At 39.7% G+C, this 12,864-nt stretch overlaps 1 protein-coding gene across 12 annotated transcripts in view; it reads left to right on the plus strand.

Moving 5' to 3' along the window:
• The window catches only part of LOC130492902 (receptor-type tyrosine-protein phosphatase delta), a 618,706-nt gene that overhangs the window by 582,177 nt on the left and 23,665 nt on the right, over positions 1-12,864 (plus strand). For all 12 annotated transcript variants that reach the window (XM_056866670.1, XM_056866671.1, XM_056866673.1 and 9 more), the window contains 3 exons: positions 3,760-4,045; positions 4,641-4,819; positions 5,906-6,032. In XM_056866670.1, coding sequence (XP_056722648.1) covers positions 3,760-4,045; positions 4,641-4,819; positions 5,906-6,032 — 592 coding nt within the window. The remainder of the gene's footprint in view (positions 1-3,759; positions 4,046-4,640; positions 4,820-5,905; positions 6,033-12,864) is intronic.

Raw genomic sequence — 12,864 nt, forward strand, 5'->3', positions numbered from 1 at the left:
TTTTTTTATATTGAAAACAAATGTTTCAGCTGGATGAATGATAACATTGAGGCAATAACAATTTCCTACTAGGCATGCTTGTGTAATGGCTTGCATAGTCTTTTGGCTTGTAAACATTGCCATCTTTATTGCTAACTGAAATAAGAGGGTGTTTTTTTCTCCTCAGCTGATAAAGTTCAGTAGCAATTTTGCTTCCGTATTGTGAGCTAATGGAAATTGATACAAAATGCAAGCTACATTTTTGGCTCAGTCTTCATGACCTTTCAGCTTCGCCCTGAGAACTAAGATCTTCTCTCCAAACAGCAAGGGGATGTATCACACATTGTCTCCAATTTGATATTACCTCCCTCCGTAAAGTTGACAAGGCCCTTCATAAAGCTGACAATTCCTAATCCTTATTAGCTTCCAAAAGTGATATAAAATGTACAAGTGGTGGCATAGAGGCATGCAAGCTTCTGAGGTGCACAGAACTTTTCACCAGACAGAATGAAAGGTGTTATGGAACTGTGAAGACTCCACATTCAATTTCATCGAGAGAGAGAGAGAGAGAGGGGGGGGGATATTTTTTTTGTCATACTTCCTACTCTTTAGGTCAATATGGGCCTACTCCCCAAACAAATTATTGTTTGTTATTGTTGTTTTGGAATAGTATTTTATAGATATTTCTTTGTAGTCAGAGATGAGCAAGAAGCTGTTGGTTGTCTAATCGGAGTTATCTGTTGTCTATCATTAAATATGTTATGGGTTAAATCCTATGTATCATGAGCACAAAATGTTCACCTAAATGAATCTTCCCCTTCCCACTGTGGTCCCCCTGTATGCCTAAAAAGGCACTGTTGTGGGTAGGAGAGCCCCCCATGCATGAAAAGTTAACTGGCATGGAGGGGGGCTGCCAGAAGGAAGGGTAGTCAACTCCCTCTGATAGCAGAGCCTCTTGTGCCAGCTAAAGCTCTGCTGGTGAAATAGGAGGGAGGCTGATTTCACCCAGTTCCTCTTTGAACTACAAGGCACTCATGGTTTGCAGGCTGCAAATCTGAGACAGAGGGAGAGATGAGAGATTTTTTGTGTGTGCTTACTTGTTCTAAATGTTGTTTTATGCCTTCATAAATAGAGCAAGAATTAAAAATCCAAATTGTTAAGTAAATGATTGTAATTTACTTTAGGTTCATCTGACTGCACATATACATAATGCAATGTTGATGGGTACTGAAGATCAGATCAGCCATTTCTTTTTCTATTTTAGGATTGCAACCATCTTTTTTCTTTACTTCTGAATTTTCAGAATATAAAGGCAATAAACTGCACTGGTCTGAGTTTGTTTCTTTCACAGACATCAGACACTCCTCCTTAGTGCTTGGCAGACAGGACAAGTGAAAGTTTGCATAATCGGGAGATAGCTTATCAGCTGTGTTGCTCGTGCCATGGTTTTGGCTGATAGTGTAAAAATGATGGGAGGAAGCATAATACAGTTCATTCGTTATCACCATGCCCCATGTTCTGCTCTGCCAGATGAAAGAGATTTGCATTTTTTTTAAGAATTCTGACTCTTCCACTTAAGTCATTCATTCCATAATGAACTCAATGAGGAAAAGGTGGCTAAGGAGAACTCAGTGATTCTGGTAAAAATGTAGGTCTAACAATTGAGCAAGAACAGGCAGAGCAATCCTAAGGGGGGTAGTTCTGGCACCACCATGCTGCCTCTTTATCAGTTTGCTGCTGTACAGCAAGCAAGCCGATCAGGGAAATTCCCCCAAGCCCCGTGAAACTGCTCTATGCAGTTCCATGGGGCTATGACACCATTTATGCTGGGATAAGTCTGCGCCAGCAAAAAGAAGTGTTCCTGGGGCAAAAGGGCTTAGGGAGTTGACTAAAGTCAGCCCCGCCCCTGGGAATGCTGCCTTTGGTGCCAGCACAAGCCCATTCACTGGAGGAACACTGGTGCCATGGCTATGCCAGTGCCCATGCGTGGTGCAGCCACACTGCTTCCCAGTGCCAGCATAAGTGGCCCTGTGCTGGGATGTGCCCATGTGGACAGCACAAGTGATACTTATGCCAGCGCAGGGGTCATGCCAACTCCAAACTCCTTTCCCCCTCTTAGGATTGCTCTGTTAAGACTTAATTTTTTAAAATAATCCAGGAGCTATAAGTGATGCCATTCTTGGCAGATTGTGATGAGACCACATAATAAAGAAGGCATGTTAAGGAGGGACTGTTTTACACCTTGCCCTTGAAAACGCAAGAGAAATGAAACTATATTCAAAGATGTTCTTCCACTTGTACAGCTGCTTGAGCAAGCAAAAGACAAGAACTATTGTAGAAGCTACTGATGAAAGCATTGCTAATTCTTGAATAAAGTCTTGTGCAAGTGTTGAGGAACAATATTAACAGTTATTTTCCTTCTGCTTTTGGTTTATCATCAGGACTGTGGATATGACCAATATATATTTGTGGGATTCAGAGCCAGTTCACAGCAAGGCCTCTTGGTCTGAAATTGCTGTATACAAGAGCTCTATCAGAAGCCAACATATGGCCTTAGAGCTTGCCAGGGTGGTTTATTATTTATTGACTATTTTTTTAAAGAAAAATTGTACACTGCCTCTGCAGACTGCTTAAAGCATTACAGCACAAAATCTGGTGAATCTGGATAGTAAATAAGAACTTGGGATCTCTTTGAATAAACAAAGTTTATTAATATTGTATATTTGTAATTTTTAATAATTTTTTTAAAAAAACTTGGGATCTCAAAAGTCAGCATTTAAAACTTAATTCTGTGAAATGTCCATTAAAAAAGCCTGTTACTTGGAGTATAATTTCAAATCTTCTGATCTTCAGTTTTCATAGTTAAATTGTGGAACTCCTTGCCGCAGGATGTAGTGATGGCTGCCAACTTGGAAGGCTTGAAGAGGGGAGTAGACATGTTCATGGAGGAGAGGGGTATTCATGGCTACTAGTAAAAATGGATACTAGTCATGATGCATGCCTATTCTCTCTAGTATTAGAGGAGCATGCCTATTATTTTGGGTGTGGTGGAACACAGGCAGGATGGTGCTGCTGCAGCTGTTTTGTTCGTGGACTTCCTAGAGGCACCTGTTTGGCCACTGTGTGAACAGACTGCTGGACTTGATGAGTCTTGGTCTGATCCAGTATGGCTTTTCTTATGTTCTTATGTTCATTTGAACCCAGGACTTCCAAAGTTCCTTCTCACATCTCATAATTCTATACCAGTTTCTTAAGTAGAAACTTTTCTGTCACATTGAGTAGATCATGAGTGACACCACCTTCCCAGATCTTTCTACATGTTGCAAAAATTTCCATCATTCACATAAAATATATCCATGTGATATTTTAATAGGAAACCTGAGCATAAGGTAGCCAGTGTGTGACCCCATGTAGAACATCAGAATAGCAGAGATCAGTGAACTTAAAGCTGTTTTCCTATACTCTGATCTTATACCACCACAATAACAGAACTGTGGGTGAGCCCAGTTGCATGGGTCTTTCCCATCTAATCATCTCACCTCAGGGAAACAGTTCCTACCCATCAGATGAAATATGAGAAAGAGACCATAAGTTGTAGTCCTGTGTGCAAAACAGTCCCATAAATATGACCAGAGTGTTTAAAAGAGCAGGACAACTATTAATTGCTGTAAAATTTGTTCAAATTAAATGTCATGGCTGTATGTAAAAACAATGACTCGATGATCTAAAACATTCCTATCCTTTATACTCAACTTGTATTGGTCTTTTTTATTGTTTTAGTGCTGGAGTTGGCAGGACCGGCTGTTTCATTGTAATAGATGCCATGCTAGAGAGAATAAAGCATGAAAAGACTGTAGATATTTATGGCCACGTAACTCTAATGAGAGCCCAGAGGAATTACATGGTTCAAACAGAGGACCAATACATCTTCATTCATGATGCACTGCTTGAAGCAGTGACATGTGGAAATACCGAAGTGCCAGCCCGAAACCTGTATGCATATATTCAGAAGTTGACACAGATTGAAGTGGGAGAGAATGTCACAGGAATGGAACTGGAATTTAAGGTACTTCATATGGGGATTCCTCTCAGTCTGGTGGCTATAAATCCTTCATTGTTTCATTCCTATGTAGGAAAAAGTGTGGGGTGGATTTTAAATAGTTGTGCAGCTGAACTAGGATGGCCTGTGCTTTTGTAAATTTCCCTGTGGAAGATCATTGACAGGTTCTAAATGGTTTCAGAGAGTAGCTGTGTTGGTGTGCAGTAGAACAGGTAGATCTGAGTCCAGTAGCACCTAGAGACCAACAAGATTTTCAGGGTATGAGCTTTCAAGAGTCAAAGCTTTTTGTATCTGATGAAGGGAACTTGACTCTCGAAAGCTCATACCCCCAAAATCTTATTGGTCTCTAAGGTGCTAATGGACTCAAATCTAGGTTCTAAATAATAGCTGTTCTAACAGACGATGTATGTTGTATTTAAAATTTCCTTTTAATTTACAGTTGGAACAGTTAACATTGCAATAAGAGACAGGTTCTAATCTTATATTTTAGCATGTAGCTAGCAGTTACAAATGGCAGGTAGTCATCTTTATAAGTAGTCACATCAGCCCATGAAACGATGTTTTCAAACTTCCCTAAATACCTTTTCTTTGTTTTTTGCAGCGGCTAGCCAGCTCTAAAGCTCACACGTCAAGATTCATCAGTGCCAATCTTCCATGTAATAAATTTAAAAATCGCCTTGTTAATATTATGCCATATGAATCCACAAGGATATGTTTGCAGCCTATCCGAGGGGTTGAAGGTTCTGATTATGTCAATGCCAGTTTTATCGATGGATACAGGTATCCAATTGCTTGTGCTTTACAAGTTAATGTTAAGCATTTACGGACCAATGTACACATTGCGCTTTATATTTCTTCTTACAGGCATGTGCTTAGGACCCTCATTTTAACATTGTGGTTGCCATTGTAGTGTTAGAGAGCCATGGAGGAAGGAGTCCAAACCATAGCTCCTTGCTGTATCTGTGTTGCTGCAGTTTTCAGAAATCCTAGCATGGATCATCAAACATTACCAGATAGATGTGGGAGGACCAGATGCTGGAGGAGTGTCTGTGCTGATAAAAACATGTCAAAAGGGGCCTTTACCTAAAGCTGCATTTATATGGAAATTTTTTATTATTATTATCATTGCATCTCCTCCTGAAAATGGGAAGTTACAACAGCTTGATTATCCTATTAAAAACTCACAAATTGCTTTAGTTCTGGAGTTCTGGCAGCGCATTAGAAAGCAGATTGCCCGTGAATGTACCACAATTACCAACAGTGACTGCTTATTTAAGTTACTATGCATCTATTGAATGTGTGACATGGGCTTCATGTACAATGAATAGATTTGGCAATCACTACTTATAGAAGAAAAAGTATGGCCATTTTTTTGGCAGATTTCAGAAAATGAACCAAACCAGCCCATTCCTACCTTTTGAGTTATGACTCTACATATCTCCTCACTTTTTCTGACATCATTATGCTACTGAAAGAGTTAATAAAGAAGTACTTTGGAGCTATAAGTCATAAACTCAATAGACTGTATGACAGTCAGCCTTGGATGCAAAATGGAGCTGCACTCCTAAGTGTTTCCTAAGTGTTTTTTACGACACACGAAATTGAGCTATTAGAGTTGCATTAAAATTTAAATAAGATAAAGCCATAAATTACATTTTAATGGGGCATTTCCCCCACAAATTTCTAAAAATAAAACAATGCTATGGCTTGATTAAACCATATTTAATATGTTTTAATGTGCTTACAATAAATAATTTACAGCTGTACATTTCTTAGAATGATGTCACAGCAGTATGTTCCCATGCAAGAAGAAAGCCTTAGTCATTCTTTGATTGGTAAATGTCTGTCCTCTTACTTTAAATATAGACAACAAAAAGCCTATATAGCTACACAGGGACCTTTGGCAGAAACAACAGAAGATTTCTGGAGGATGCTTTGGGAACACAATTCAACCATCGTAGTCATGCTTACCAAGCTACGAGAAATGGGCAGAGTAAGTACAAGGCCTATTTCAGAGAGTAAATGTCAAAAATGCATTAACTATAGAAAGTTGTTGTCCTGCTGAATACAAAATTTAAAGAAAAGTAAGTCTGTTGATTTTTACTGGACCCATTTCTGTTGTCACAGGCAATATCTGGATTTTCAGTTGACATTTAAATCTTCACCAGGCAGAGTAAAAAAGGAAGTTAATACTCAGCTACTTACACGTGTGCACAAAAAATTGCACAGATGAAACTAATATGTCTTATATATGTGTGGATGCATGTTCCAGGGATCTGCAATTACCTGTGGTTCTTTAACATAGATAAAATACATTGGCTGACATGATATGTGTAAACTGACCAAACAATGGTTTAGGGCAGTGGGTTTCAGACTGTATTCTAAAGAACCCCGAGGGTCTTTTTTTAAACTTGTCACATATTCCTCAAGAAGAATATTGATAATGTTGGCTACATTTATTGAAAGAGAGCTTTTCATTTTTAACCAAGCTTTCTTCTGTGATATACAGTTATAAGAGAGTGTTAGTTGCATTCTTTAGTGAGTTCTTTAGTCTAAACTGATCCTCACAAACAGCAAAAGAGGTGGTAAACCTGTTATCTTGAATATGCCACTTCAGATCATATGTGAGGACGTATGTGTGTGTGTGTAAAGTGCCATCAAGTCACAGCCAACTTATGGCAACCACTTATGGGGTTTTCAAGGCAAGAGACTAAGAGAGGTGGTTTCAAATTCAAATTTATTAATACGGTCGATTGACCAACCACGTGCCAATACATCAAAATTTCCAGACACAATAGTTTTGCACCGCAGAATTGCAGACTGCCCATACATATAAAGGTGTAAGATCAATAAAAGCAACCCCTGGGGAAATTATCATCTTGAAATTGATAAAATTGTAAAATATTCTAACAATCATTTTCTAATAAAGTTCTGCGTATTTGAATAGCAACAGCACAGAACTTGGCAGTTTGGAGCGTAAGCTGAGGGTCTTCTCCTAATAGGAGCTTCTTTGCCGAAAGCACAACTGACTCTTCAGGGAATTTACCAAGTAGCGGGGAAATAAGCTTTGATCTAACTTTGTGGTAGAATGGGCATGTTCGATGGTTTCAATGTCCCCTGTTCCACATGGATATAACCTCTCTGATCTAGGGATCTTCTCATATTTCCCTTCTAAAACAGCCAATGGTAGAACCTGGCATCTGGCAAGGGTAAAGGCCTTCCTATAATTAATAGACTCAAGATGATAAAAATAAGCCGCAGGTGAGGCAAAGTATCTAGATTTATCAGGTACTAGGAAAAATTGTGATTTTCCAAGGTGTGAATGGTGTTCAATATCTTCCACCCTTTGCTTCAAGAAACTTGATGCTTGGTCTACGCCCATGGCTAACAAGGTAGGTGGAGAAAGGCCTACCAGGCCATTTTATTAATGGTCTTTAGCCATGTTGACTGGAACTTATCCTGTAAAAGCAGGGGTAGCAGTCCTTGAGAGATAAGATTTAATTTAAGCCAAAGAATAATGGAAGCAGCACAAACCCTTGCCTCCACCCTCACCAGTCCTGCCTCCAGTCTAGCTGTAGCATTTGATATGCAACGAGGTAAATGGAGGGCTGCTCTCAAGAATTTAGATTGAATCTGCTCCAGTGGGACAAAAGTAGATGAAGGTGGCCCAAGTAAGGTCCCTTATGTCAGTTGTGCCAGTGTTTTCGCTTGGTAAAGCTTAAGAGCAGCTGGGAAGTAATGCCCTCCCTTAGTTCTTAAAAATTTAATGTTGTTTAAGTCAGATTTTTGCCCTTTCTCTGCTGGGTAATCGCTGTGAGCTTTTCTAGAACCAGAGGCTTGTAAGACTACTCCTAAGTATTTCAACTTGAGTACCTGGTCTATTTTGTGGCCATCAGTGCTCCATGTTCGTATTTTAGTGTGCTTGCCAAAGGCCATAACTTTTGTCTTTGAGAAATTAATGTCTAGTTGTTCAACAGAACAATATTGTGATAGCCTCTGTATGGCTCTTTTAAGGCCCACTGGGGTCCTGGAAAGCAGGACTGTGTCATCACCATAGAGTCAGACAGAGATATCGCGATGGGTTAGCTTTAGAGGGCTTAAAGCAGGATCTTTTAAGTTGCTAACTAAATTGTTGATGTAGTAATTAAATAGCTTAAGAGCCAGAATGCAACGCTGCTTCACTCCTTTGTAGGTGTTTACTACTCTTGAAAGATGCCTTTGTATGCTGCATCTGACCTGAAGGGTGGTGTTAACATATACAGAGTACGGATCCAGTATAGAAGCCTTTGATCTATAGAAGAACGTTCTAACTTTTCCCAGAGTCTGTTTCTAGAAATAGAGTCAAATGCTGCTTTAAGGTCTATAAAGGCTGCATACAAAGCTGTTGGAACCTTGGAAGAATATTTTTCAATTAAATATTGTAAAATCAGGCAGTGGTCTAAAGTAGACCTGCCCTCCCTAAAGCCTGCTTGTTCATCGACAATTATGTCCTCCTGATCTAGCCAGTTGGTAAATTTGTCATGAAGGTGCTTGGCATACAATTTACTAATAATGCTGAGGAGACTAATAGGCCTATAGTTGGCCGGGTTGTCCCTCTTTCTTTTTTTTTTTTTTATATAGATTTTATTGGATTTTATACTAAAAATTTTCCATTGCATTAAACAACATCTATGACAATATAAAATTTCAATTCTAACCTAAAGTTGTTATAGTTCCATAACATATAATAAAGAAAAAAAAGAAAAAAAAAAGAAATGGAAAATTTTGACTTCCCCTTCACCTCTATCTTCCTCTTAATAAAAAGTTCATCTCGTCGTAGTCAATCTAATCTTAATAAACTATCAATATCCTGTATAAAAAAAACCATAATCTGTTAGTAAATATAATTATGCTTATTCATTATAAAAAAAACCAAAAATAATCCTCTGGATCAGATTAGAAAATATTCTTCCATTCTTCCCAATTTTAACTCATATTCACAATAATGCATCCACGCCTCCCATTCCCCCAGAAACCGAACGTCATTTTCTTCATTTAGAATAGCTGTGAGTTTTGCCATTTCTGCCACTTCAAACATTTTAACAATCCAGTCTTTTTTCTCAAGAATTTCTAGCCCTTTATTCCCAAAATGATGTCTTAATCTTAATTCCACTACATCATTAATAGCCATGCCACCCGTCCACACTATCAAAGCCTTTGGATCCAGCAATCATGTTTAAATCAATCCTTTAACCATGGTCTAATACTTCCTTCTGTAACTGAAATAGGCCAGTCAGGTATGGGAACAGGATTTCTTTGTTCTCTCTCATTTCCTCAGACAGGATACGTATCCAAAAATAACTCTTTCTGGGCTTCATCTCCATCGTGGCTTCAATCTGTATTCCTTGCCCTGCTCTCTTCTTCCTTATATCCACACGTCGTTCCATGACTTTTTTAAATGAAAAGTCTATTTCTTGTATGTCTGATCTCTTTATCGCCGGCTGGTTGCTTTCTTGAACTTCTGTCTTCTTCTTTGTATCCTTGTATTCTTCCATGACTTTTTGGGCAGAAGAGTCCATTGCTTGTATGTCTGTATTTGTGGTCATCGTTTGAATTTTCAAGACTTTTATGTCTTCTATAACCAGATCCAACTTCTGATTGCCTACCTGTGATGATTGGTCAAGAGTCGTCATCATTGAAATCAGTTGAGCCATCTGTGTTGAAATCTGTTTTAATTGTTTAATTGTCGCCTCAGAATGTTTAGCAAGCATGTCCTGTATTTTTTTTTCCATGTTTGAATTCTGTAAAATTCCCTTTGATTTCATAGGAGCAGGGCTATGTATTAAGCCAAAAGAAGCTGGTAAAATACATGTCCACAGACAGGGCCTTTAAAGTTCTAATTAAAAGATAATAATTCAAACATCAGCCTTATAATTTTTTCGGGTTGAAAAGAGTCGAAATTGGCTCTAGAATTGCGTTTTAAAGTTTTGAAATACCAGTGAGTTTTTTTCGGTCGCTCTAGGTCGGGCTGATCAGGAAGTATACAGGAAGTTGCTAGTGCCGTGGACCTTCTACCGCCTCTTCTCGATGGTTGTTCCTTCAGGAATGATTTCCAAGTAACTCGAGTTCGACGCGTAATCGGTCCTACAACTACTTCCTGTTATTTTAGTTCCGATGATAGATAGGTTGTTATAGAGGGTCTTCCGTTCCAGGCGCTCCCTTACTGCAAACGTGGCAGGATATTCTTCGCCGGAAAATCAGGAAGAAAAATCACCCTCCCCTTCCCTTGGACCCATTGGTGATAGTTCTTGTCAATCAAAAGGTATCCTTCCGACTCTTTATTATGGTTTAGGCTGATCGGATTGATAAGGCTCCTGTCGCTAATCCCGATGGCTAACTCAGATCAAACTTTTTCAGTTCGGATTAAGGAGGAATGGGGGTCCCAGAAATATTCTTATCAGCCCCCCGTCTGTTCAAGTTTCCAGTAAGTAGACGAAGAGTTCTTTTGTACTCACTTGGGTGTCAAGAGGTGAGGTTCTTTTCTTTATGTAGTCCTTATGTTGGTATTAAGGTGGTGGAGGGTGGAGCTTGATGCCTAAGTTGCGTTTTGGCGATGTCCTTCCCTAGTGCCCTCGCAGGACCGGCGTCCAGGACTCCGAGGGGCTTAAAAAGCCCCCTCAGAGTACCTAGGAGGTCAAACCGCGTTTGCGGGCTGCAGGGAGTTCCTGCTTTCCAACCCACTTGCAAGGGTCGGATTGGGGTATCTATGTACCCCAGAAATAACGCAAACTTGGATTTCTCCCAGGACAGCCTGGGGAAATGGAGTGCTCTCCCCAGCAGCACCACCGGAAGTCGGGTTGTCCCTCTTTCCTTCCTTAAAAAATGGCACCACAATCGCCCTGTCCCAGTCCTTTGGCATATGTCCAGTCCTATCTATATAGGTGAAAAATGAGGCCAGGAAAAAAATCCTCCAGTCTTTGTTATTCTTCAGAAGTTGGGGTGGAATAAAATCAGCACCTGGGCCTTTTTCTGCTCTGAGTTGGTCAATCAAGGATTCAGCCTCCCTTAAGGAGACAGGGGGCCATACGGGCAGGTCCTCTATCCTCTCTAAGGAGGGGGCCAGAGAGGAAAAGTGAGGTGGTTTGCCATTTCCTTCCTCTGGATTGCAACCTGGTATTCCTTGGTGGTCTCCTATCCAAATATTAACCAGGGCTGACCCTGCTTAGCTTCCGAGTTCTGTCGAGATCTGGCTATGCCATGCTGCTTTCCCTCCCAGCTATGTAGCAGAACACCCCCCCACAAAAGACCTAGGAAAGTAGCATGTCAGGGAGAAGGTTGGGCTTAGAATTCTGTTTTCTATCATCTTTATTTATACTGCTGCCTTTTTCCATAGCTGAAGGTGGTTTAGAAATTCTATTTTAAAAGATACAAAATACAACTAACCCTCTCTCCCCTGTTTACTGTGCGTAGGGAAAATTGTGTATGAAAGAATGTTTGGTTATGAAGCCTGAAGCAGTACACTCAAGACCCAGGATAACCAACTCATTTGTTGTTAATGAGGTTTATGCCTTCAAATCTTAACAGGCCTGTTCAGTCCTGGCTTGACTTTGAGTGTGTGAGTTCAAATTCATCCCAGAATCTGGTATACCACACTGAGCTTCCATGGCAGATGTGTATATTGAAAGGGCTTTCAAAGGTAGAAAATCTGAAAAACCACTGAGACAGAACAATAATTATTGTTATTGTTAATAATAATAGATAAAGATTAGCTAGCCAGAGATTGGATTTATTATTGTAACATAAGCTAAATTCTGTATTCTGTTTTCAGTTTAACAAAAGTTGTTTAAAATAATGTCAGGTTGGCTGCCTCAGTATAATTTCCATTACCAGACAGATAAAAGCACCATAGTTTGAGTGTGGGCCTTTCATGTTCTAATATTCTGATTTAGGCTTAGGGAGTCTTAATTTTTTTTTCTAGCACCCCAACATGCTGTTTAAATACAATATAGCTGATGCTAATGGAAAATCTTCAACCCAGTAGCTCTTTAAATATTCAGACCAAAAATATTTGTATCATCACACTCCTATAGATGAGTCTCCAGCTTTGGGTGCATTCTATCTCTGAAACTGTAGGCTTGTTCCCAAAGGCAGCTCATCATGCAAGGTCTAGACATTTCTACCAAAGCATTCTTCTCAACTTTCACAACCTCCAGCAGAATAATTTCCAGGACATCAGCTGGCCCTCCTTCTCAGACTCCATCAGTATCCAGCCATTCTTCAGAAGGCAAGAACAAGGCTCTTTATATCAACCTGCCTTGCCAGTCGTTTCCTTACCTTTCATATGTACTTCATCAGGGGCCAGCCCTTCTTCAGGAGAGGAAAAGAGAGAAAGCAAGACTCCTTCCTATAGCCTGCTTTTGCCAATTTCTGTTTGCTATTTGTATTTGTTTGCAGCCTTGAGTATTTCTTTTGGGGAAAAACAGGCAAAATATGAAGAATGAATGAATGAATGAATGAATGAATGAATGAATGAATGAATGAATCCACCCTAGAATCCTGGCTGAATGATATGCAGCAAACAAGTCCCACTTCAGTGTTTTGGGATCTTGCTCTATGCAATAAAATGCTCTTTCTGTTGTTCATTGGAGCGTGCACACACACAAAGGCTTCCTGTTTATATGTTGGTCTTAAAGGAGCTGATGTCTCTGTTCTTTGCCTTGGATCATGTGCCAAGATGGATGTCAACACACATATGAAATCACCCTATGCAATCAGCAAGGTGTCTGATTATTAGTATCACTAAGTCTGGAGACCACAAGTACCTTCCAAATCCCAAAAGATCAAGC

This window comes from Euleptes europaea, unplaced genomic scaffold (genome assembly GCF_029931775.1).
Source record: "Euleptes europaea isolate rEulEur1 unplaced genomic scaffold, rEulEur1.hap1 H_1, whole genome shotgun sequence".
In the NCBI taxonomy this organism is placed as follows: domain Eukaryota; kingdom Metazoa; phylum Chordata; class Lepidosauria; order Squamata; family Sphaerodactylidae; genus Euleptes; species Euleptes europaea.